General features: G+C 40.8%; 1 protein-coding gene across 2 annotated transcripts in view; it reads right to left on the bottom strand.

Annotated features, from left to right (window-relative positions):
* Positions 1-3,088: 3,088 nt before the first annotated feature.
* The window catches only part of EFCAB6 (EF-hand calcium binding domain 6), a 154,508-nt gene continuing 131,127 nt past the window's right edge, over positions 3,089-26,469 (bottom strand). For both annotated transcript variants that reach the window (XM_075121373.1, XM_075121374.1), the window contains exons 26-31: positions 24,793-25,005; positions 16,321-16,548; positions 13,611-13,788; positions 12,591-12,775; positions 9,386-9,535; positions 3,089-5,441 (exon numbers count right to left, since the gene is read on the bottom strand). In XM_075121373.1, the coding sequence (XP_074977474.1) occupies positions 5,319-5,441; positions 9,386-9,535; positions 12,591-12,775; positions 13,611-13,788; positions 16,321-16,548; positions 24,793-25,005 (1,077 nt within the window). In that variant the 3' untranslated portion in view covers positions 3,089-5,318. The remainder of the gene's footprint in view (positions 5,442-9,385; positions 9,536-12,590; positions 12,776-13,610; positions 13,789-16,320; positions 16,549-24,792; positions 25,006-26,469) is intronic.

The raw sequence follows: 26,469 nt of genomic DNA, 5'->3' as shown, positions 1-26,469 counted from the left end.
GCTTCAGGCTAAGCCTTTAGAATTAAAATTAAATAAAAGCTAATGCAGTAAGAGAGAAATGGGTGATCAGCATGGATTGTGTGAATTCCCTTCTCCTGCTTTTTCCCCATCCCCAATTTCCTATTTCCCTTCTATCAGCCCAGAAAACCATCCTTGCTTGCCTATATTTTCCTTCAGGTAGCCTTCCTATCTTTCACTAAGGTACTGGTCTAAAAGAAGGACGCAGAAGCCCCATATCAATCTAAAAATAATAGCCATTAAAACTATTCCCTGGCTGCTCAGGCCCCTATTTATAATAGCAGCAACCTGGCCTGAGGTCAGGGTTTATAAAGAAGCAGAGCCGTACAGGTAAACTTGAGGAAGTGCTAATGAGGAACAGATGTTTACAGTTAAAATTCTTGATTTAAAGGCTCCCTTGAGTCAGGAAAAGCAAAAGGCAGGGGAATGCAAAGCTCAGCTTGGCAGGCTAGTTAGGAAACCTGGCTGAGGGTGATACTGCACCGCTGGACTCTTACTGTGTGTGAAATTCACTACTGGGCAGGATGATGGCTATGTTCCCACTTAGAGCTGCATAGGCCTTAAAAATGCTTAGTTTGTGGAAACTGATGTAATTCCATTGGCTTTAACAGAGCAATAGTGATATACACTTGCTGAGAATCTGACTCCTTGTGCTGTCTGCTAACAGAGGGGTGAATTTTCCCTTGTGAGAGCAGATGACTATTGAGCACACTCAGCCCTTGAATCTATATTTGGGGTTTGGTTTATTGAAGTATATCTAAATACATTTTCCTCCTCTGTAGTAGTCTTGAATAAGCAGAGACCAATCCCCTTCAGATGCTCCAATGCGTGAGTCTTTTCTCTGCATTTGATGCCTCAGCCTGTATTTAGCTGATAGCAGAACCCATCGGGAGATATCTGGTGGATGGATGAGTAGTTTAACAATGGTCTGACTACTCTCCTTTGCACTGGTTATGATTTCAGTCACTTCAGCCTCCTTCAGATAATTTGTGAAATCAAAATGAGGAAAAATTGAAACCCACATTGATATTAAAACTGTATTGCAGAGCTGGTACATTCACCTGCTGGCTGGAGAAAGGAATTCCTATCAGTTTCTAGCAGACCTTCTCTGTCCAGTTTGAGAGCAGCAGAGAGAGACTACAGCAAGTCGTCTTGGATGGTCTAGGAAGGGACTCAGTGTGGAAGAGCCAAACTCTGTGCATAGGGCCTGGAAATTTTAAAATCTTCTATTTGCTTTAAACCTGAATTGCAGCTTCATGTTCTGCCTGGACAAGCCTCAAAGGCTCTGTCCACCCAAGCCTTTCCTTTTTTGAAAGTCTCCTGCCCTTGGACCAGCAGCGGTGCAGTATTAGTACAGACTGGTGCCATGTTAGCTAGGCCTGTCTGAGCAAGGCTAGACATCATGGGGGTGAAAACACCAGCAGCTGCCTGAGCTTGGGCTACACTGACATTCGCAGATTTGCTGCCAGGTGGAGCTGCACCTGCAACGGTGGGAGATTTCCAAAAAGATCCTGGAGTACACAAGTCCGAAAGGGGCTGTCAAAGAGCACATCAGCCCCACTAACTGAAATGGGCATCGTTGACTTACCTTAAGCACTTCAGAGCACTTAGCGTATCATGGTTTCTTCATCCAATCAGATGCTGGATGGCCATCCATTGCAAGGTAAATATTACAGGCTAGACTGTGACTTGGACCATGTGCCCAAGCAAGTATGAGTAAGAACCCTACCATGCCTATGCAGATTACCTGGGTGGGTGCAAATGCAGCTACTCACCTGCTTATTCCCTCACTAGAGAAGGAAAACTGGGAGGGAAGGGGAAGGGAATGGGTGGAGCCTTTGCTCCATACCTTCCAATCACTCATGAGAGTGAGTGGTGCAACACAGAGAGCAGGGCAGGAGGTGGTAGTTGACTATTGGTATAGGCCATCACAAGTTCCTATCCACCGAAGAGCAAGGGAGGAACAGAGGGAATTGTGCCTTAGATGCTCTTCTAAGGCACAGCTACAGTCAGACTCAAGCCCTAAAACTTCAGCCTACAAACTGGTTTGTATTTTATAGAAGAGTATACTTAAAAAAAACTCATTACAATGGACAAGCTACTCTGGCTGGCTGAAACATACCTCGGTAAGTCAATACGGCAGGTCTGTAACAGCACTGGGAGCAATCGGTGTAGCATTATCAGGCCAGTACTGGTGCTGTTAGAGTGACAGCTGATGGCCTAAAAGAAGTAAAGCTATTGTAACAAGCACAGGATCAATGTTCTTCTGCTTTGAAAATAAATTTCTGAGCTTCGCCTTGACATTTATTTTCATAACTGCTTCAGCTTTGCCTCAGCATTTACATGTAGCAGCAGGAGACCATCATCACAGGATAGTGTTCAATTTCATTGACATTATCTATCTCTTAGCGAAAACAAATGGAATCGGTGCCAGCCAATCATTGCTGAATGACTGACCATTGTTTACTGATAACAGTTGCAAAAAAACATCAAAGAAAGCAAACCCTCTTCTATCGCAAAGTTTATGTATGTAGCAGTTTACCCAGATTATTTCAAAATGCTGGCAGTGGAAATTCAGTTTGTTTTTGAGGTTGGATAAACAGTTGGCAAATGCCATCCATGCCTTTAAGAACTCACTAAAAAAACCAGCATGATTTGATTTGTTTTTACAGCAAAAAGATTGTTCTTTAATCCCTTTGGAGTTGTTGAGTCTGATTTTCCTGCCAGTAGCACTAATGAAAAATATACTGGCATAAAGTGTCAAGAAATCCTGAGACACCCCCTCCCGGAGCCATTTCTCCCAAAGACAACACAGATCCTGAGATGATTGGAAGCAAGGAGATGAATCCTGTCTCCGACATGAATCACAGTAGCTGCGCTGCATGCCATAATGTAGCAAAGAGATGGAGATGTTCGTATTGCTTTTGATCTAAAATCGGACCAAATTATCACACTCCCATCATAGGAACTCGAAAGAAAATTTACTGAACTTCTAGGTTTTTTTCTTTTCTTATTAGTAAGTAATATATCAATAAAGAAACATCCCTACTTCCAAAAGAATTATGTCAAGTTTTGATTTTTATTATATTTTGTTTAGGTATATTCCAAATAGTAAATTTGGTGAAAATTAATACTTTTACAACTGCAAACAGCATAGAAATAACAGAACTCAGTATGGGTATATTGCATTTGAATTTCATTGACTGATGTACATTAAGTGTGGAAAATATTCATAAAAAAGGAATGTCTTGAGCAGTTTTCAGAATAAAATTAAACGTAACAAGGTGAAATGGATTTTAGATTCTTTTATTTATGTGAATCCGTATAAATTACCTGTAAATGGAACTTGGAACTTTTGCACATTGGGTTGGTAGAAGAGAACCCCTTACATCATTCTAGTCATATACCTAAGCACTAAATGCAGTTCTGATGTATGGATTTATATGTGGCAAATACTTTTCAAAGAAAATGTAACAAAGCATCCTTTGTGTTACTATTTCAAGTGTATCAATTTTCAAGTATAATTCCTTGTGTATATATAACAAGTGTTCCTGAAGTGTGTATGATAAACAAAATACAGATCATATTGATATTGGAGATCAAGAACCAAAATCACCAAAGCCCAACAACCCCAAGTCTCATTAACACTTTTTATTTCAAATCCACCAAACATCTTCTTTGAAGTTTCAAATGAGAGTAAGTATTTCCTCAGATAAGGCCTGTTTCAAAGCCCATTAAAGTCAGTGGGAATCTTTCAGTTGACTTCAACAGTCTTCGGATCAGACCCATAGTAATGGCTGGCAAGTTCACCAGCAATAAGAAAGAGAAATTGTTTGGATGTGCATTATTCCCAGTTAGTAGTTACTCTGCTTTGTATTGAAGTCTTTGATGCTACTTTACCAGCTTCTTTTAAGATGTTGCTATAAATGCATGAAAAATGTTAGGTATAGAACATGTTTGCACCTTTTATGCCTTCATTCAAACATCCTACCACAGATCACTTTCTAGACAATGACTGTGAAGAGACTCACTTATAGATGTAGAACTTGTTCTTTGAGATGTTTCTTTCCCTTTTTTAAAAAATTATTTTTGATTTGAAGGAAAGCAAAGAAACATGGAAAACAACCACATATCGTGGTGACATAGAGCTCTTCAGTAAATCAGTGAAAAGGACTGGGCGGCAGAGAACACATCCAAGATGCCACAAAGAGATGTACTGACCTAATGGTTACTGAGAGAATGTTCCCATTTGAGTCTTGATAGAAGCCCAGAAAACAGAACCTGCTTATCATAAGTTCATTGCTTACCAAAGAGATTGGCAGTCAAAATAATTATCTTTTAATTTCGCTTTTAAAATCTACATATACCATAGACACACTAGCTGTGTCTTGGCATGTTATCCTTTTTCCATTTAAACCTTTTCCCATAATTTTCTAATAGGTGCTCAAACTATTCACTTTTGCAAAACCAATAAATCTAACTGGATTTTTTACTTTTAGTGCACTATATATTATAAAAAATAGTTTATCCATAAAAATAATCCTCAAAGTTAATATGAGGAGACACATGTTAGTGGTAATACACTTCCACATTTGCAGTGACAAATACAATAGTGAATAGCGAATTAGCTTTTTCTAATTTTATTTTTAACTTCCATTTGTATGTTATAATATGGGAAAATTATGGAGAAAGGTTTCAGTGGAAAAAGATGACATGTTAAGGCACAGCTAGTGTATCTGTTCAGAGTAGAGTAGCTGTTCCATGTCAACATATAAAGCTACTGGAGAGATAAATATGTCACTGCATAATCAAGTGGGGGGGGGGGGCCGGGGGGAAGGCAGATTGTAAAGCAGACAATTTTCTAATAATGAAGGATAATATAATTTTCCAAATGTATTATTTCTATTATCTTATAAAAGTGAATAGTAGGCCTTTCAAACCTTTTTACTGAAATTAAAAAAGGGGTTTTAATTAATAAAACTCTTTAATTAGAAAAAAGATTTTTCTTAAATGTATTTCTTTTGCAGATGCCTGTAAGGTCTTAAGAATCATTACTATAACAACTTTAAGTGGTATCATTTTTCTCAGATAAATGGATTATGTGACTATTAATAGTTCTGCCATGTAGATTTCCTCTACAATCTGTGGCCACTGTATTTGTCAGAATTGTAAGTATTTTGAGATTGCTGATGCAAGAAAGGCTGTAGTTGGTTAATTTATTAATTAGAAATCAGAAATTATAAATCAGTCATTAGCTCTGTTATCTGTAGTTTCTTGCATTTGATGACACCTTCCATTTCCTACTGCAGGAATGCCCGGAGGAAATCATTATAGGAAATTTTTGAAGATAATGTTTTATCATAAAATTCCAAAATGTGAAAAAACTCTTCCTCAGTCAGGTTGATGTGATACTGACGCAGCACCTGCAAAATACACAGAATGTCATAAAATCATAGAGAGGCAGGGCTGGAAGGAACCTCAAGAAGTCATCTACTCCATCTCCCTGGGCTCAGGGAGGATTAAGTTTGCCTAGACCATCCCTGACAGGTGTTTGTCTGCACTTAAAAACCTCCAGCGATGAGGATTCTACAATTCCTAACACCCACATTGCTCACGTAAAGTTAGGAGCCAAGGGTGAAATTCAGTGCTGGGCGCAGGGCTCGCACAGGCCAATGCACCACGTAAGTCTCTCTCATAAACCCTTTGCAAAACTGCCTGAGGGTTCAGCCCCACGGTCTCAAATTTCATAAAAATCTGTGAAGACCAGAATCTTCCTGTTGCCTCCCAGCTTTCCTGTGCCAGCATAGCTACCTTGGCGGCTGCTCCTGAATCCTCCCTTGGGTAGTGATTTATTGTACGTTGGCCCAAGCAGCAATTGCTCTCAGAAGCTCTGCAGGGATCCAGGTGATGGTGCCATTGAGAATAGCTAGCAGCCTACCCACTTTCTCACCACAGGTGGAGATTGAATTACATAATACACGCACGAGAGGGCTTCCACATGAGCAGATGATGCTAACCACTGTGGCTTCTCCCTTTGCACCCTCCTTAGGGGATCAGGGTCCTCCAAACCTGAAGAAGCAGAAGGAACAATCCAGTCCAATAGATCTACTCGCTCCACCTGTGAGAACCCTTATGTATGTGGTGATATGCATTTCTAAAGGGGCACTGCGTGCCGTAATTCTCCTAAGAGCAACATTAAGAGTTCTTTCCTTAAACTTTAATGAGAGCACTACTGACCAGGTGGTACCTGATGTGACAGACATTAAGAGCCAGATTTTTAAAGGTATGGAGGTGCCTAAAGCGCAAACAGGTGGACAGTGGGATTTTCAGAAGAACTTAAGTGCCCAATTCCAATTGAGTTCGATGATTGTTAGGTGCCTAGGTGATTTGAAAATCCAACTAGGCATCTATCTGCATCTTTAGACACCTAAATACTTTTAAAAAACTGGCCCTTAATGCCTTTGACACCAAGGCTAAAGAGATGTTTATTTCTTAGTATTACTTTTAGTTTAAGGTGCTTCTAAAGCATACATCCTGCAGGGTACCTGTAGGTGCTGTCCACTGGCTCTGCAATAGGTTGTTTTCCAGCAGGATCTCCCCCAGCACCTGACATCTTCTGATCTGGGTAACTCCTTTTGTACTTTACTGGTTGCCACTGATTTTATGTGAAACTCAGATAAGTCTGAGCCAAGCCAGTATCTGAAATCACTATACTGCTGGTATTAGAGTAGCCACATATACCTATGTGTGTCTACTTCAGTGCTTATGCGGAGCACTGGTATCAAAAGTGGTCAGCCTGTTCGCTCCTCCCTTTCATATATCTCCCAGCCTTGATAACTACGAGAGTGCTGATAGCAGAGAGCTTTTCCCTCCTGTAAGTTATCCACATACCTCTCTGCTTACTTCTTTTATCTTACATCATCTCACTTCAATCACTCCTCACTGCAACCCCATTTCTGATTTCTCCCTTCTTTGGGGGGTAATTTGACTGTCTTAGCAAAACATTGCCTGGCTCAATGCGTATCGTTTAATACATATAAATGCACTTCTATTGCTTATGCTGCAGTTAATTCTTGACCTCATGAAATCAACTGTCATCTAAGGAGCCGCTGAAGCCAAATACTTGCCGAGCACAGTCTGTTATGCAACACATTTATTTTTTGTCTGTTATACCTTAAGGAAAACTTTTTAAGAGTAGCACTTACGTATTGCAGGGGGAAAATCAACTTCCCTAGTAGATCCTATCACAGAAATGGGGTGGTTTCATTTTTCTCTTAATGTAAATAAATTGTTTGAGATAGAGCGGCTTGAGTTAAAAAGTTATTACCAAATGCTTGACAAACTTGACATTGCACAAAATTTTTAAAAAATACACTGGGCCAGATCCTCACCCCTACTGCAGTAGCTATACACTCCTGAGATAGTACAAAGCAACCAGAAAGCTACTCTCATATAGGGGAAACCTCAGGCCTAAAGCTGACATAGCTCTATGTATCTTGCTCCCCAACCTTCATGTAGTGGCATGTCTGAAGAACATATATGTGGTAAGGCTGGACCACACCTTGCTCTAACTGAGCCCAGCCCATTAGAGCAATTTCTATGGGACCTCTGCCCTTAGGTCTTCAGTTTGCTTTAAGTTACACCTGGGGATGTTTTGGCTCCTGGCAGCCTCAGGAAGTGGGGAGCTGAACGATGGCTAACTACCTGGTGCAGCTGAGGACTGACCCATTATTTTACCAAATGTTTTAAGTGGCAAAGACAGCAGGTGGAGAAGGTCAGTGGTATCTCATTTGGACTCAAGGTTAATTAAACAGCTTCATGCATCTTTTTTTTTTTATCCTTGCAACATGACTGGTGAATGGAGGTAGTTCCCATAGTTCATATTATGAGTTTGATTTCTATTTACAGAAATGTCAAGGATCTTGAAACAAGAAGTAAAATGTATGCTAAGCAGCAATCAAACTCCCCAGCAGTGTGAATCCAGGAGTACAGCACTAATCCCTGGCCTCACAGTGCTATAAGGCACTGAAGGTGGGGAGCAGCCTTGAAGACACTGAAATTGGTGTGGTTCTGCTGTTTGGCAAGGTGCTGGATCTAAGAAGCCCATGCAGAGGATACATATCCCTATGTAGCACAGATCTGTGTTCCACTGGCAAGCACAGGGGCAGAAAGAGAGGATAGAGTCATTCCACCTATACAAGGGTGTCTGGCCCCTGTAAGTGAAGCAGATCCAGTGGCCTTGTGCCAAAACAGGTGCTCCCAGTTTGGACAATTAAAGGGCTGTGGCAGCACCCGGGAGCAATAAAAGATCAGTGAGAAAGAGGTAGATAGGAGAAGTCAGGAGAGTGGTAGTTTCTAGAAAAGCTCTAGTGAATAGAAGACTCTCAGTAGGCCCTCTTGGGAAGGAGGAAGGAATTATTAGGAAGCTACTGGAGAGGCTAACCTGCTGACTCTCAAGACAGGCAGAGCCAGTGCTAGGAGACCTTACCAGGGCTGAGGTCTAGGAAGCCAGTGGAGGGGCTACCTAGCTGTCTGTCCTGAGCCAGGGAAGGCTGGAGGGGGATGAAGGCTAAGAGCAGTAGAGGGTGATACTTAAAGGCTCTTGGAGCCAGAGAACTGAAGCCCCAGGGCCAGAGAGGGCTGTGCTGGAGAGCTGGGGTGTGCTGAGGGGTCCTGGTGCTGTATTTAATGTATAGCCTGGATTACTGTGTTGGGATTATGACAGGTTTCAGAGGAACAGCCGTGTTAGTCTGTATTCGCAAAAAGAAAAGGAGTACTTGTGGCACCTTAGAGACTAACCAATTTATTTGAGCATGAGCTTTCGTGAGCTACAGCTATGTGTGTGTGGAGTTTTCTTCTGTAATAAACTAACCCACAAGGGCTATTTGCACTAAAAAAGACTCTCTGGACTGTTTGCGGGGGACTTGAAGGGGAAACTGAGACAGGTGTACCTGTCAAACTGTGGCCTGCAACAGGATGGTACTCCAGCTGGGCTCTCTTATGATAAGGAGGAGTACACAAGGCTACTCCCCGCTTCATAAGTGAACATACTAGCTCATCCTGAGGCTGTAGTAGTGGCTGCAGAGAGGCGTGGTAGAAAGGATTTCTCCTCATCAGCCTGCTTCCCTCTCTCCCTCTTGAGCTTGTAAAGAACTCTTTTCTCAGTTCTGGTGTGAAAGAAGTCATGCGCTTGCATATGCATTGGAAAGAGGGCGATTGCCATTATTATTAGTACTCAGTATTAATGTCACAGCAAATAAATCTGCAAATGTATAGTTGACATGATTTTGGAAACTGTTTCAGTAAGGTTATTTAGAGACTTTTTGGTTTTCAGTTTGTTAGTTTTAGATTAGTAAATGCAATTTACCTGCCTGAAATCCTGAACACTTAACAGCCCGCTCCCACTTTCATCATAGGATTTAAACGTTCGTCTCATCGGTCTCCAGCAGTGCAAGATCTGGGGTTGAATTCTTAGCATTGCATTGAAGAATGTCAGGCTCTGTGGTCCAGGACTCCTCTAGCAAAGTGGGGTGGGTGGGGGAGAAAGATGGGCATTTGTTAATATAAAGAGAATGGTAGAGGAGTGCAGGCATATGCTGAAATGTAAAGGTGTTACAGTGAAATTCTGATTGTACCAAAGACTGACTGTACCCTTGAGTGGTGCAGAATAAATGCTATTAGATTCTCTTCACCTTCTAATATTCTTCAGCAAGTGAGGTTGAAACACTTAAACACTGTTAAAGCCCAAAATTTGTGTGTGTTTGTAAAATTAATGTAATTCTTTATCAGATTATATATATATATTTAAACAAAGGCCTCTGCTTTTATACACATTACAGAGAAGCAGCAATTAAAGTCACACAACTGCTCCCCTTCCAAGCCTCTGTTTTCAGTTACTTATAACTCTTTGGAAAATTCACTGTTCAGGTTGCAAGTTTTCATATTCAAATTTTGCCTGAAGGTAGCTAAATTCATCAGCCAAGCACAGCAGGAGGGTAAAAAAGAATACTTGCCCCATTATATAATATTTCTTGTAACCAGGTTCTGAACAGTTCTATAGTTGGGGCAGGACAGTCAAAATCTAGTATGGGAATAACTGGGAGAGAATTTATTGCCTCTTGTTGTTTTTTACTTTGGTAGGGGCTGCTGTTTGCCCTCCACCCAGCTGTTATTCCAGCCAGTGTGCAGGGTTGGAGACCACAGTTGCTTTATGCAGGCTGCACAGGGTACTGGAAACTCCAGTTCTACCACAGCATGCAGTAAGTGCACAGACAGCACTGTACAGCTGGTGCAATGCCCTGAGCACTGAGGGTGAAATTCACCTTAATCTCAGGAAGTCTAAAGCTAAGGAAGGATTTGCTGTCCCATCACGACTAACTCAGCTGCCTAATGTAAATTTACGTCAACTATCGTGAGGGCCCCTGTGGACTGTTTACAGTATAAAGAGAGCCCTTCACCCTGGCTGTGGGACCCAGACTGTTCTCTATAGCTCAGCGTCTGCATGTCTCCACAGAAGCTAAAGGCCCAGCTTCTCATAGATTCCAAGGCCAGAAGGGACCATGGTGATCATCAGTCTGATCTCCTGCATAACAGGCAATAGATAATAATTCCTTTTGAACTAGACCATACTTTATTTTTATTTTTAAATCCACTGTTGATTTTAAAATGGCCAGTGATGCAGTATCCACCACAACTGTTGGTAAATTGTGCCAATGGCTAATGCGGGGTTAATGTGGGGTTAACCTTGCTGTTGAAACTGACCCCATCCCATTCTGTGGCAAAATCTGTGCATTATCCTCACTTAAAAATGTACACCTTCTTTCCAGTCTGAAGTGTCTAGCTTCAACTTGCAGCCATTGGATGGTGTCATACCTTTCGCAGCTAGACTGACGAGCCTATTATCAAATATTTATTCCTCATGTAGGTTCTTCTTTGTTAAGCTAAATAAAGTGAACTCCTTGAATCTATCATTATAAGGCATGTTTCCTAGTCCTTTAATCATTCTCATGGCTTTTCTCTGAACCCTCTCCAATGTATCAATATGCTTCTTGAATTGTGAACACCACACCTGGACACGGTATTCTAGCAGTGGTCACACCAGTGCCAAATGCAAGGTCATTTTACCTCTTTTACTCCTCCTTGATATTCCCCAGTGTATACATCCAAGGATTTCATTAGTCCTTTCGGCCATAGCATTGCACTGAGAGCTCATTTTCAACTGATTATCCACCCCCCTCACCCCAAAACTTTTTCAGAATAACTGCTTTTGAGGACAGTGTCCCCCATCTTGAAAATATGACCTACATTCTTAAATTGTTCCTCAATGTATACTTTTACATTTAGCCATATTAAAAAACTCAGATTGTTTGCTTAAGCCCAGTTTACCAACCAATTCAGGTCACTCTATTATTGACCTGTCCTCTTCATTATTTATAATTCCTGAGTCTCTGTGTTGCCTGCAAACTTTATTTGGCTTTTGAGAAAAGGGGGGGGGGGGTTGAGAGCCACAGGGTATTTTTATTATTGCTCCTGTCATGCAAAAGGTTTTATTTTATTTTTATTATGCCTATTGGTATGAATTTGTATACAGTGGAACAATCTCTTATAAAAATGTTATTGTGAAAATTACTTCATGTAAAGGTGTCCAGAACATGGGATGGGCACTTCATTATACTTTATAAACTTAAATGAATAAATAGAAAATGATACTAGACAAGAGCTCAAATTATGGCTCTTTCCATCCCAAGCTCTGAGACAGAATTTCACAGTATCAAATCTGTGCATAAAGGGAACTTCAGGTGAAAAATCTGAAATTGTCTGAAGCAAAATCTGATAGTTTTGCCTTAATTTCCATACTGATAATGAATGATTGATAGTTCCTATGAAGCCAGATATGCCAGGGGGTGCCATTGCAGGTTAAACTGCCTGTAACTTTCCTGCTGGGGATGCCCAGCTGGGAACAGCTAGGTTCTATGCATCTCTCTTCCCTGTATCTGGTACAAGGGGCACGCTGGAAGCATGTGTGCTGGTGCTGGGGATGCAGGTCATGAAGAGTAGACAGAGTGCAATGCACACTGGCTATCCCCAGTTGGCAGATTGTCCTTAAAAGACCATTGACAAGAGGCACAGATTACAGCTGCTCTCTGGCTGGGCTGGGGCTGAAGCAGAGACTCTGGGAGTAACCAGCTTCCTGACAGTCCACCCCCCCCCCCTACTTTCTGTTGCCTTCAGACAGAATCTAACCCTGAAACTCATCAGCCCAGACTGTCTTCCTCTAGGCCTTTCTTATACCTCTCAACACATTTTTTAAAGTTTATAGATATGGTCAATTGCTGATAATTAATCAAACTGTATCTAGATTGTACTATGAACCAGACACATAGTGCCTGATTCTGCAGATGCTCCGACTAAAGTAAATACCACATGAATAAAATAAGTCAACTGAAGTCACTGGACTCCATGGAAAGTCACTGGGATTCTATGCATACAATGACTACAGGCTCAAGACCTAAAATACTCTGTTTCTGCATCAGAAACTGTCCACAAATAGCTAGACAAACCCATGAATGTACCGATATTCGTGGCTTCTGAATGATCATCCTTTGTAGCAATGAACTTTCTTGTGGTTTCATTAATAGGACACAGCTTTGGAGAAAGTCGCAGTATGCAAATTTGTCATTGTTCTTAATGTCATATTTTGTTGCTATTTGGCTAATCTCTTCTTTACTTAAATCCAAACTGAACTTCTCTGCAATGGCTGAAAGAAACACAGAAATAACAAATGATAGTCAATTTGCCATCCTTGCAAATAGGTGACTTTTGTTTTAAAATAAAAATTGGATTGACTAGTTATTAGGTATATGTTGACAGGCCACCAGTTCCAGTGACTGTCACATAAATGCATTATCTGGATCCTGCTATACATAGGGGTGGAGGAAACAATTCACATTTAGCAGGATAACAGGTAAGTGATAAAAACTTTAAAGACAACGCAAGAAATAAGTCCAATATTCGTTGAGCTGTAACTGTTCCTATACAAATGGTATACGAATCTATATGCTATTATTTAGGCCAAAAGTCTGTCCTGTCCATGCAGATACCCTGATTGGGGAAAGAGGGCACAGAGAATTGTCCTCCCACGACTCCATAGCAGAAGAGCAGCATACCTATCTAAGAATGAAATTCTGCTCCCATTGAAATATATAAAAGTCTTGTCATTGACTTCAAGAGGACCACTTGAGGGAGCGCTAGGAAAAACATCCGGGGCCTGTACTTACTATCGCTCCCCAGCTCCACAAGGGAATATTCTGCTGGGGAGTGTGGCCAGTCTTCCAGTACATATGCTATGCTATGTTACAAACACCACCTAAAACCATGCTCTCCCTTTCAAATGAGCAGCAAAGTCTGCCGAGCAGTGCATTCCCCCAAACCGCACTTGAGCAATTCTGCATTACAATAGCATAATAGAACCTGGATCACTCATGCAGCTGATACCACTTGTTAAGGGCAGGGTTATCCCATAGATTGGCACCTAGAAAAAAACTGGAGCACATTTTAACATGAGATAACACAATTTTCAGATGGCAACAAACCTAAGAAATCGGATGTTGAGATTTCTCCTAGCCGGTCAACATCCTTCTCTCTACAGTCTTTCAGTATTTCTCTCCAGGAATGTTGAATGATCTTTCTTATTTTATTTTCTATTGGTTCGCAGTTCAGTAAAGGTGGGGACCATGCCATTGCAGTACGAGGCCGGCTGGACATTGGAGTCTAAAGTAACAGACAAATTTGAATATTTATGTAGACAAAACACTAAAAGAAATCCCAGTTCTAGTGCTTCATAACTTTAGCATACCTCACTGTTTGCAGCATCCTTATTTATGATCTGATTTGTGTCAGCATTAAAGTAAAAATGCTTCTACTTTGAGGAACATATTAGTAGGCTGGAAATTGATCTACCTTGAATCTACCGAGTGTTTTTCTGTCTGTAATTTCTTGAGTCTGCTTAACTCATAGCTCAGTTGTATATATTCCCCCCTTGAACCCATTGTTCCTTAACTGGCAGATATATTTGTTTTAAAAATGTCATTTGATGTCAATCTCACAATAAATAGATCGATGCACAAGTTCTTGGATAGTGACAATTTAAAGCAAGTATACTAATTTGCTTACTATAAATTTTAACAGTAAGTGAAAGAACCTTATAATTAGGCTTGAAAGTATTCGATTTTTATCAGTAAATGTCAGTAAACAACGATTTCATCATATACACATAACCCAACAAAAATATTTTATAGATTATAGCTGAAATTTACAGACAGGCAAAGTAAGAAAAATACTGCTTAAGAATTTAATACAGTTTGATATAAGAATATTTATTTTGTAGATTTCGACATGTAGTGTTTGTGTTTTAATGGTTATAAAACTAACTTTTAAAATCTCAATATCTACTGTCATTAAATAACTGCTGTCTGCCCCACCTTGTATGTTCTCCCTGTAATTTCCTGCAACTATGAACATCTAAATTAATAGATGTCAAAAATGCTTAAAAATAAACATCAATATTATGTCAAAATTATAAAAAAAAACCCCTGAATTCTGCCAAGCCTACCTAAAATATGGTCATATATTCCCCTCCCTTTAGGCAGCATGGAGAGGAACAGTAAAACCCCATTACAAGAGAAAAGGATTGGAAGGGTGCAGAGTATGTTCCCTGTATATTCTCCAACCATCTCTTTCCCTTCACAGATCACCACAGGGGAGTTCTCCTCAGAAGCAGAAGAGGGAGAAGGGGAACAATTATTCTTTGTAGTAGGTTCCTTACTCAGTAGAATTTATGATTCATTCTGAGAATAAGGAGGGATTAAGCATGGGCTTGTGAGCCCTCAGCCTTTAGCAGTATAGTGTGTGCTGCACTGACATTTGTGAAGGGAGCCAGAGTATAATGCAATATTCACTGGGTCTTTGCTGTGTATTCTTGCAGATCTCAGGCTTACATCATAAATCTTGGCCATGATCCCCACACCAATTTTATGCACAGCCACGATGGCACTTCTAGGGAGATGAGTGGTGATAAGGTTGACCTGGGGATGTTCAAGAGATGTGCATTTTGGGGGGCCTCTGCTCCTCTTCTATGATCTTTCTGGGTCCAGCTCATAAGCTAAAGAGGAAAGTTCCAATTCTCACTGAAGTCAACGGATCAATCCCTTGGTCATAAATGAAGCATGTGACCAACTGTCAGGCCTCTCCGATGGAACAACTTACAGACAGTACAATAATCAAGTTCACAACTGGCCAATGCTTTTAGACTTACCAACTGTGGGAAATTTGTTGCATCTTTAAGTCTATTCAATTGGCTAGTGTTTTTTCAACAGCTAACCATCTAAGTATAGTCAGCAGTAATATGAATCATTTTTTTCCAAGCACTGAAGAATTTATAAGTTGCTGACTAGAAGAATATACAGCCAAGAGATTCAAACTGTCAGGAGGAATATTGGCTAACTCTTTCATTCTTTCTTCTTTTAAGATTTTCATAATCTTCTATGAAAGTTAGTGCTTGGGAGAGATGCCAGAGAGATATTCCGGGAGACTGCAGTCCTGGAAAGCTGGAAAAACTCACCTATACTGCCCTGTCAAGATGCTTCTAACCAAAATGGGAGATGGGGCCTGGTTAGTCCCTCAGTCCATTCAGTCTTTGGCCTCTGTGCTGAGTCTGAAGAGAAGGCTGCCAATTATGATGGTAGATTTTGTGACCCAGGTAAACATGTACCAAAAACTGGACTCAGACAACCAATACATTTCCGAGAGACTGCCTAGCAGCTATCAGAGGGTAATAACTTTTGGTCAATACTAACTTGGGCTGGTGACCTATGGTAAAAATCTTACATTTTTTATGTTGCTTTTTCAGCAGCTGAGCTTTTATGGCTGGGCCTATTCACTTTGTTCCCACAAAGGTGACTGTCCTATGTTAAATAACAGGTATTTATTTACAATATGACTCATTTGTGAGTTCGTAAGACAATGGCCAAGATCCTCAGCAGGTATAAACAGCATAACGCCATTGGTTTCAGTTGAGCTACACAGTTTATACCTACAGAGGATCAAGTCCATTTTTTTTATCATCCCAAATTCTCTGCAAAGTGCCAAAGCTTTTCTCAACAGACATTTGGGCCTGATCTGATGCCCAGTGAAGTCATTTTCATTTTTCATATTTTCATTTACTTCTATTAGTATTGGATCAGGCCCTTAATAAACCTAGAAAAGTGAAAACCTAGAAAAGTCCTTAAGTGATCAAACACCTACTTTTACTTGACCTAAAGGAGAAGATGCTGTCTTGGGACGTGAAGGCTGAGAAGGTAACCGTGACCCAGGCTCAGCAGGGGTAGCGGGCTTGGAAGAAAATGCAGCATTGTTCGTGGCTGGAGTATCTGATGGCATTGTCACTACTTCGGAATTGAACTTCTTCAAAAAATCACAGTACTTCAGTTTTCCATTGGCATCAGCAGGCACTGTATTCCAGAGGTTTTCAAACTAATGGAGAAGCAAAAGACCATTTTTGTAAACGTTAGCTGGAAAAGTATATTGCATACTCAGACTGTTACAGAAAATGTTGAAAGGAAAATGAGAAAGTGACTTGGAATGACAGGAATCCTAGGGCCCAATTTAATAAAAAAATTTACAGCTTCTCTGTAGAAGTCAGTGTAAGTCTGGGAAAACAATGAAAAAGGGATTTTGTAGGACATTTTTTAATTGAACTGGACCCTTAGTGAGCTGTTTAAGACCATTAAACCTTCTGATTAGACACAGTGACTGTACTACAGTATATAAGAATGCTTTAACAGAAAATGTAAATCAAATGCATGGTGCACCTGCATCCTGTCTAAGTACCATGAAGCAAGTTTCTCATTCTACCAGGTGCACCTCAGTTCTACGAACATCTCAATAGGCTGTTCAGATTTTTCAGTTATTGTATTTGCATCAACAATTTTGTTTCACTCTGAGGGCAAAAATGTCTCCTCGCAAAACTTAAATGAATGCTGTAGGAAAACTTTACAGCAGTTTACAGCCTTATATAGGTAAAATACAGTGTCATGAACTGCATCGGTATAATACACACTATTATTTCAGAAGAGATGGGGCCAGGTTATGGTACCCTTATCATAGGTCCTGGAACTAGGGGTGCTGGGGGTGCTGTTGCACCTCCCAGCTTGAAGTGGTTTCCATCATATACAGGGTTTACAATTTGGTTCAGTGGCTCTCAGCACCACCACTATACCAATTATTCCAGCACCCCTGAGCCTTATTATTCATTCTGAATAGCACGTCACTGCATGAATGGTCCCATTGATTCCAATGGGATTACTAGTAGAGTAAGTTAGTTGAACTACCTCACTATTCCAGACTTGTCTATTTCTGTCAAAACTAAAATTTCAGCCTGTCTTTCTCTCATGAATGTCTAGCCATCAGCTCAGGCTCACCATAGCTAAAACAGAACTCTTGATCTTTTACCTCATAGACTCACCCATCTCCTTTCCTGATCACCATGGATAACACCATTATCCTGACAGTCACTGAGGCCCACAACCTGGGTGCCATCTTTGACTTGGACCTCTCTCTAGATCCTTACATCCAGGCTATACCTACATCTTGCAGATTCTCTCTGCATATCATCTCTAACAGATAGTCTTTCCTATCCATCCACACACACTCTTGTCCATCTCACCCCTTGATTACTGCAACAAACTTCTCCCTGGCATTGACCAATGAAATCTTGCCCTGCTCATATTCATTCAGAATGCTGCTGCAAAGGTCATGTTCCTAGCCTGTCACTTTGCGTCTTCCCACTGGTTCTGTCTTTTCTACCATACCAAACAAAAGCAATTTGTCTTCACTTTGAAGGCCCTTCACCCCACCCATCTTCTCTCATTCACTATCGAGACATCACACCTGCCTTTGATAGACCCATTATGTCAACATCCATGGTCCATTTGTTAAATTTTCAAACAGGCACCTTGTGGTTTCTCCCGTGCTGCCCCATATATTAAGTGGAGCTCCCCATAAACAGCTGCAAAACTATCCTTAAAACTTTCCATTTCTGTGATGCTGACCAAAAAAAAATAAATAACGGGCTGCTGGTATGCTGATACCACTGCCTTGCATGCTGACCAATACCATCTCATGGTTTCCTTGTATTCTCTGGTCTATCTGCATTCATCTGTTGTCTCTTGTCTTATACTCAGATTGCAAGCTCTTTGCGGCAGGGCTCTTTTTGTTCTCTGATCAGACCCCAAGCTATCAGCCCAATGGGATCTGATCCATGACTAAGGCTCCTAGGTACTACCACAATCAAATAATAATAAAGAATCTGGCCCAATGGCAACATACAGAATTCTAAGGACCAGACTGCAATAAACTTATCCACACTGAATAGTACTTTATGCCACAAGTAGTTCTGTTAACTTAAATGGGACTACTCATGGTATAAAACACTAAACAATGTAAGTAAGGGTATCACACTTCACAGTCAAATGAGTCACACTAAACCATGCTTCAGTAGGCAGTAACACTCCTTTTAAGGCCTTCATTTCTGATTTTTTTTCTAAATATAATCAAATTGTGAACCTTAAACTGCTCTTGACTTAAATCTTTTTTTCAGCAGTGCTTTACAAACATTAAATATTACAGCCACTTTTGGGATGGCATATAGCAACAGTTGAGTTCAAGAAGAGAAGAAGAATGTTCATACAATGGAAACTGCAGAAAAGGAGGGAGAGAGTTTTAGGTAGGTACACTATAAATACCTGACTGGAATTTGGCAAGAGCACCATGGCTAACCCCTCTACTTTTACAAAAAGGTCCATGACAACAGAGTCTTGATTTTTCCATTGCCTCATGAAGAATGACCATACCACGTGAAACTTATTTTTAATATGAAATACTCCATCTATAGTGTTACGCGGATTCCAGCTGAGCCTTTCTAATAGTTATTAAAAATTGGGCATCATCCAGAAAGGGATAAAGGTAACTTCCTTTGTGTCCCTATCCTGGCTATGACCATTAGTAACACTTGAGTAAAGACTTTGAGCAATAACAGCCTTAACAGCAGGGTCTTGTGTTAGGAGCAGAGATTGCTGTATACAGATTGGAAAGATCTGCCATGGCAATGTCATATAGATATATATAAGCATGCCTTTGCAGTGCCTTTCAATATTAAAATATCACCTGGAGAGACAGAGCTTGATTCTTTCTTACATAATATCTGGCAGTATAAAGGGGCCTTTGTATAAATGAGAATCAGGCTAGTTGTTTTAAGCATGGCAGAATTTCCATCCCAATATTTTTATTTTGTCATCTGCTTATTGAGCCTTTTTAGCTGTAAAACACTCCCACTCCCCCTTGACTGCTTTTTTACTCTAAAGACTATGGAATCCAAGCTGGAGGTTTCTTCAGCTGGAGAGGGGAGGCTTTTTGCTCCGAAAAAGGGAAAGTGAAATACTTCATACCTTGATACTGGGCACTGCCCATTCTCCCTCCCAACCTAGGGTCTGGTTTTAGGCCCATTCTTTAACTGTCATGTTGAGTGTTTTACTTGGAATGAAGAAGTGTTTGGGGTTTTCTGTCAGGACTTTCCTCTGGGGTTGATGTTCCAGGCTCATTTCATAAGTCATGTTAATTTTATATCGTTCTAGTTTTTTTAAATCAAAATGTTGTCCAGGGCTCAGTCAAATGCCTCGCCAAAATCTTATTACATCAACACTATTACTTTTGTCATCCAAACTTGATATTACAAGTTGTTTCACAGAATGTATTTCCCATAAACTCATGTTGATTGGCATTAATTATATTACCCTCCTTTAATTCTTTATTCATTCAATCTTGTATCAGCTGCTCCATTATCTTGCCCAGAATCAATGTCAGACTGACAGGCCTATAATTAATGCTAAGGTTTTGTCACAGATATTTTTACTAAAAGTCACGGACAGGTCAGGGCAATAAAGAAAAATTCACAGAAGCTGTGATCTGTCCATGACTTTTACTAAAAATATCTGTGACAAAATGGGGATCTGCAGGGCAGCTGCACAGCAGCTAGGAGCTGTGGGGGGTCCCCACCGCCTGCAGCAGCTGGGGGCTGAAGGGTACCTCTGCTGCCCGCAGCTCCAAGGGGTCCCCCCACCAGCTGCGGCGGCCAGGAGCTTCTGGGTACCTCCTACAGCTCTGGGGACCCGCAGTGGCCGGGAACGAGGTGGTTCTCCTACCATCTGTGGCTTCAGAGAGCTTGGTACCTTGCAGCTCCCTGCCCCCATGGGCAGCAGGGAACCCCCGGGCTCCTGACCATCACAGGCTGAAGTCACAGAGGTTATTGGAAGTCACGGAATCCGTGACTTCCACAACCTCTGTGACTAAATTGTAGCCTTACCTATAATTACCCAAGTCATCCCATTTATACCTTTTAAATACTGGCAGAATATTAGGTTTCTTCCAGTCTTCCCCATTGTTCCATTGATTGTTATCTGGATGATAGTTACCTGCTGATTCAAACATGTCTAACGTTAGTAACTGCTGTTTAACATCCTCCTGAGATGGAATGAAAAGTGTTCTCATATGATATGACTACATCATCTGGTTTTTTTTCTCATATACAGAAGAGAAATATTTATTCAACACTTCTGCCTTTTCTGCATTATTATTGATCATTCTACCATTTCCATCTATTAAGGACTGATACCATAGTTGGGATTCTTTTTGTCCCTAATATACTTAAAAACCGTCTTAGTGTCATCAACTCTGTATTAGCCATAGATATCTCCTTGTGTCCCTTTGCTTTCCTTTTCAATTTTCTATAATTCCTAGCTTCTGATTTATGTTCATTACTATCAAGTTCCCCTTTCTTTCATTTATAAGATATTATTTCCTCCACTGTTGGATTGTGGCTTTTGGAGCATCTAGTAAAGTGTCCTTAAACAATTCCCTCTTATCATTCACATTTTTCTGCTTAAATTCTTCCTCCCAGCTGATTTGGCTCATGATTGTTTTCAGCTTTGTGAAATTGGACCCTTTAAAGCACCAAGTAGAGATAGTTCTGATCTGGACTTTATTCTGTTTGCACATTATAAGTATGATCAAGTCATGATCACTCATACTTAACCTACCATTAATTTTTAGTTCTGTGATCAGTTCCTCTTTATCTGTCAAGACAAGGTTTAATACAGAATCCCCCCTTTTTGAGTTAAGAAATTGTCATCTATAACATTTAGAAACTCCAAGGATGTTTTAGTACAGGAGGCCTGAAACCTCCAGCATATGTTACTCTACCTGAAGTCCCTCAAGTTCACACAGCTTTTTTCACTATACATTATAGATAAGTGTATGAGAAGTCAGTTATCCTGTTTCCTAGTGTCATCTGGTGGTTTGTAGCAGACACCAACTCATAGCCATCTTGTGCTTTATCTGTAGGACATTAATCCATAAGCATTTAAGACAATTTCTTCTGAGTTACCAGTGACATGGAAACAGGTAATGCCATTGTTGACATAAAGAGCCACTCCTCCTCCCATTTTGCCCACTCAATCCTTCCTAAAATAGGTTATAATCATTATTTTAACATTCCAATCATCCAAGTCATCCCACTAGACTTCAATAGTACCAACTAGATTAAATTTATGCCATAGGGCCACAGTCTTGGCCACAGTTTGGAGTCCAGCTGTGAAATGCAGGGACTTGGAAATCCACAGATGTATCTGCTATGAAAAAAGTCAATCAGGACATTTTGTAGAAAGCAGTGAGGAATTCTTTATAGTTTGGAGGATCCACATTTTTTCAGGGTGTCGCATCATGACATGGCTGCTCTTGTGAAGCAGGAAGGTTGAACAGCTGCTGAGCTGCTGAAATCTCAGCTCAGGCTGCCTTCTATTTTTCTATCCACCCTGCCTTTGGAGCAGAAATCCCATTCTGACAGAATAACAATAACTCCAGCCAAGGAAGCTGCAGCACTATCCACATTTGGTTTAGCAGATACAGAATCTGGGAGGAGGGCGAGGGGCTAGATTCCATTGTCTCAGCACTGCAGGCTAATCAGAGTCATTCTTGCCAAATTCAAGCTGCAGTCAGGGCATAAAAAGCTCCACTGAGGCTGCAGCTGATCCAGTGGGAACTTTAGAAATGTAGCTGAGCAGTGGAAGAAATTTCCTAGAGAGAAGCCCCAAACCACTGTCACTTCCTTAGCCCCAGGAGGATGAGAGACCAAACAGCTGCTGAGAAAGAAGATTAGTTGCTTAGCAACCAGCCAGCAACTAACTCTTACGCCTGCCTCTGTTGTTATTTATTATTTGTGTTATTGTAATGCCTGGGAGCTCCAGTCGTGACTCAGGATCCCATTGTGCTAGGCACTGGACAAACACAGAACAAAAAGACAGTCCCTGTCCCAAAGAATTTACAATCTAAAGTCTATGACAAGAGATAACAGATGGATACAGATAGATCAACAGTACAAGAAAACAATCAGTCTGAAAGAAGCAGCAACAGAAAACTGCAAGTACCTGCAGTACCTTCATGCTGCATGACAGCAGGATAAAGAGCACCAGTTTCAACTTCAGAGAACCAAGGAACCAAGGGCACCCCAAGCAGAAGGAACCCAGAGCAAAACGTCACACTACCCCCCAGCCAATGCACCTCAGCTGAGGGGACTGAAGATCAGACATAGCAGCATACCCCATCTGCAAGGAACCCTTGACCAGATGTCACTGAAAACACAGGCTCAGGGACCTGTATGACCAGGAAAATGGCCAGTAACTGGACAGTTTTCTGTTTACAAATCACTTATTTCATGGGGAACATCAGTACAATCCAAAGAAGAATCTGCAGCAGTGTCCATCCAGAAGAGGTTAGAATGGAGCTGCTGAACTGTGCCAATAAGTCTTGGTATTCGAAGACTTTCAACTTTTATTTGCCTTCCCCCCGATTGTTAGTTTTCCCCCTGCTTTGAATTTGTTTTTAGGATGCTAAGGGGAGCATGGAAACCAAAGCCACCAGCTTGCTGACTGATGCTGGTGAAGCCTCCTCTGGAAGCTCAGTCAGACAGTAACGTTATTAACACAAGTAAATGACAGAAGACACTTATGAAGACTCCAATAAAGAAAATGAAGGAGTCCTTGTGTACCACTGCCAGACATCATGGATGAATTCCCACAGTTCCCTCTAGGAGCTGATCTCTTAGCCAGTGCCTACAGAAGTAATCTGAATACTCTTGAGTCATTCTCAAGAACAAGAAATATGGTTATTCAACATATGTGAATATGAAGAGTCAGAGAACTGAAAAAATTGCAAGGAATGCAGCTGTCTATGAAGTGGGTGAACCATAGTTACCTTGGCAACAGTAAGTCAGTGCAGCACATGGACCTATGGAATATATTTCTGAATCAGGGGCTATTGAAAGCACATCTTGCACCTGAAAAAATATTCACTGAAGCAGTCAAGCAAATGTTGGAAAATACAGTGGCCAAGAGGGTATCTGTCCAAGAGAAAAACACCTGATGGCAAACAAAAATCACAAATGATAAAAGGACTTTTACAGATTTCTCTGTTGATATGGAAGTACAGGAATTTAATGAAATCAAGATGGGATAAGCTCTTCAGTCAAATTGTGTGCAGATTTTGCTAGGGAGCAGGGCAGAAACTTGCCACTCGAGCAGAAACTCCTGGAGTCCTTGTGGCTCAGACAGATACAATGTATTCAGTGTCCCTTGGAAAGCAAGGCTGTTATGCCAGCCTTGCAGAGGATGTAATCTCTGTCTCTGCATGACAAAGTCAACTCAGCTAACCTGTATGATGGCTGATGTGGGAACAGCAGTACACCTGGACTTGAGAAGTCCTTTGCTCAGGGAGATATAAAGACTACTACTGTATCCAGATACTGCACAGGGCACAAGGATGGAGGACTTCTTGCATCCTCTCCCATCTTGTGCACCAGTGTACAGTGCAGACCTAATAAAGTCCTTTGAATAAAACACTTACAGCCAGATCCTCAGCTGGTATAAAATGATCTAGCTCCATTGACTTAACTGGAGCTATGCCTCTTTACATCAGCTGAGAACCTGACCCTTAGACCAAGCTGTTTTGACTTCCAACCTGGCTTGCAGGATCTGGCACATAGAAAGCTTTACAAATAGTCAGAAGATGCAAAAGAAAAAAGTAGACTTGGAGCTCAATTTTCCCTTCATATAAATGGGTGTAACTTCCACTTAAGTCAATAGGAGTTGTGACCATATATTTTAGGGCAAAATTGGACCCATGGGACCAAGTTCTGCTTTCAGCTACATGTGTGCAATTCCCACTGACTTCAATGAAAGCTGCACTGTGTATCTGAGAACAGAATTTAACCAGTAGAGATCCTGTTGAGGCACCAGAAATGAATGGTTATGCAACAAAGACAGAGAGAATCCTCATCAGGACTGTAGGCCTAAGAGTGTGGCTAAAGATTTGTGCAACTGAAATGTGAATGTATTCTGCTGGTACACTAGTGTAGGACGTACTACATACTGCTTACCTTTAGAGAGCTTGCAATTATTGTAGTTCACACACATACTCAGATAATATTGAAAAAGCAATCCCTCATACTTGCAGCAATAAATATTCATGAAATAATGTTCTCCAATTCTTTTTGTTTTGCACCGAAAATATCAGGTTACTTGCATATACACACTAGCATGTGTACGCACATCCCTATACTCTATGACAATTTAGTTAGATGTACACTTAAATAATCAATACTTTTCGTACTTGTTCGTCTGTCAGAAGCAGAAAGTGACGGTTGCAAATACCCCGGAAGTCCTCTTTTGATACTGTATTAACTTTCTCACAATCGATATCTTTGAACTCTTGTGCAATGGTATTAAAGCGAGCAGTCACTACTTCTTGTATACGCGTAAGGATTTCTTTCTTTGACAGCTCCTGAGAAGATTTAGGCTGAGCGACTTTCTGCCCTTCCTCAGTCTAGACAGAACATACACACAAAATCAGTGATGGATTCACAGAATAAATTATAAATCGTGGTGTGGCCTTCAGCCAGTCATAGTGGGGAAAGTCGATGGAGAAGGCAGCCTTATAGTTCAATCTATTTCAAGTAATGCCGGCATATACCATGAAAGAGAAAAAGGGTCATGTTAAAAAGAAAAAAATCTAAATTGACATAACATAAAGGGTGAAACTTAAGCCAATAAAAGCAAAGAAATTCATTTGCTTTTACAGAGGTCTAAAAAATGTCTGAGCTTAAGGTAGCATGTCCCTCAACCTCTGATGGAGGTGCCACTGGCTACAAATTACAACATCCCATTATGAATTCTAAACATTCTTAATAATACTTTATCTTGGAAAAAGTAACCTATAAACTTGAAACCATGTCTGCTGTAAAAAACTGGTCAAAAAATGGTATATTGCAAAATAACCCTCAATAGAGTTTTCATCTTGTATTTATCATTGTATTTATTACTGTATGCTTTTGTGGGCAAACTATGGCTCAGATCCTTAGTTAATGGAGCTATACTGGTTGACATCAGCTGAGGATCTGGCCCCCACTGAAATCGAGTGATAAAATACAAGCTTAAAACTTTTTATGTAACCATGGAATCTTTTAAACATAGTCCTAAAATCAAAATTTGCTATCAGATGAGCTGCAGAACGCTTTGCTGGTCATTTGAGCACTAGGACACAAGCATTTTCATCCATTACAAGCCTAGACAGCAATCTCAGCCGCTCCCACATATCTTATTGAAAAGTATTCTTCCCACAAAATAATAGAACAATGTCTTTTGTTGTAGTTACTGACAGACCAATCTTGACCCCAATTGTCATGGATCTCTAGGGCACGTAAGACCCCCAAACTGTGTAAACTGTACAATGGGATGCTCGATGTTAGTAAAAGTTAGCTCAATGTGCAAAGTTCATTGCCTCATTGGTTAGGGTTAGGGTGAAAACCGATGAAGTGAGCTGTAGCTCACGAAAGCTTATGCTCAAATAAATTTGTTAGTCTCTAAGGTGCCACAAGTCCTCCCTTTTGTTTTGGTGAAAAGACACTGTCTTTGGCCCATACAGATCCTTTAAGGTTCCCCCAGATTCCGTTAAGAAAGACAGTGAAGAGCCCATGTCTTTCCGGATGTCGGAGAGGTATTGTGCATGCTCAGCACCTTCCTAGCATCTGATAGCCATTTGAGACTCTCATGTGGGCCCTGCTACTCCAGTATCTAGGAAAGAATTTGGCAGCCCATGTAAGTGCTTCATGGGTGCCCTAGAGAGGTGCTTCCTCCTTAGGAGTTTCTGTGGCTGTAGAATCCATGCAATCTGCAGAGCTCCTAGGTCCAGGCTTGGGCTCTGAAATCCTAGAGGAGGTCCGCGAAGCAAACTGCAATTAATACTGGCAAATCAGTATAAAAATAGTACTTGTTCCTATCTAGCACTTTT

The sequence above is a fragment of the Caretta caretta genome, chromosome 1, assembly GCF_965140235.1.
Source record: "Caretta caretta isolate rCarCar2 chromosome 1, rCarCar1.hap1, whole genome shotgun sequence".
Taxonomy (NCBI): domain Eukaryota; kingdom Metazoa; phylum Chordata; order Testudines; family Cheloniidae; genus Caretta; species Caretta caretta.
This window is presented reverse-complemented; position numbering and strand designations above follow the sequence as displayed.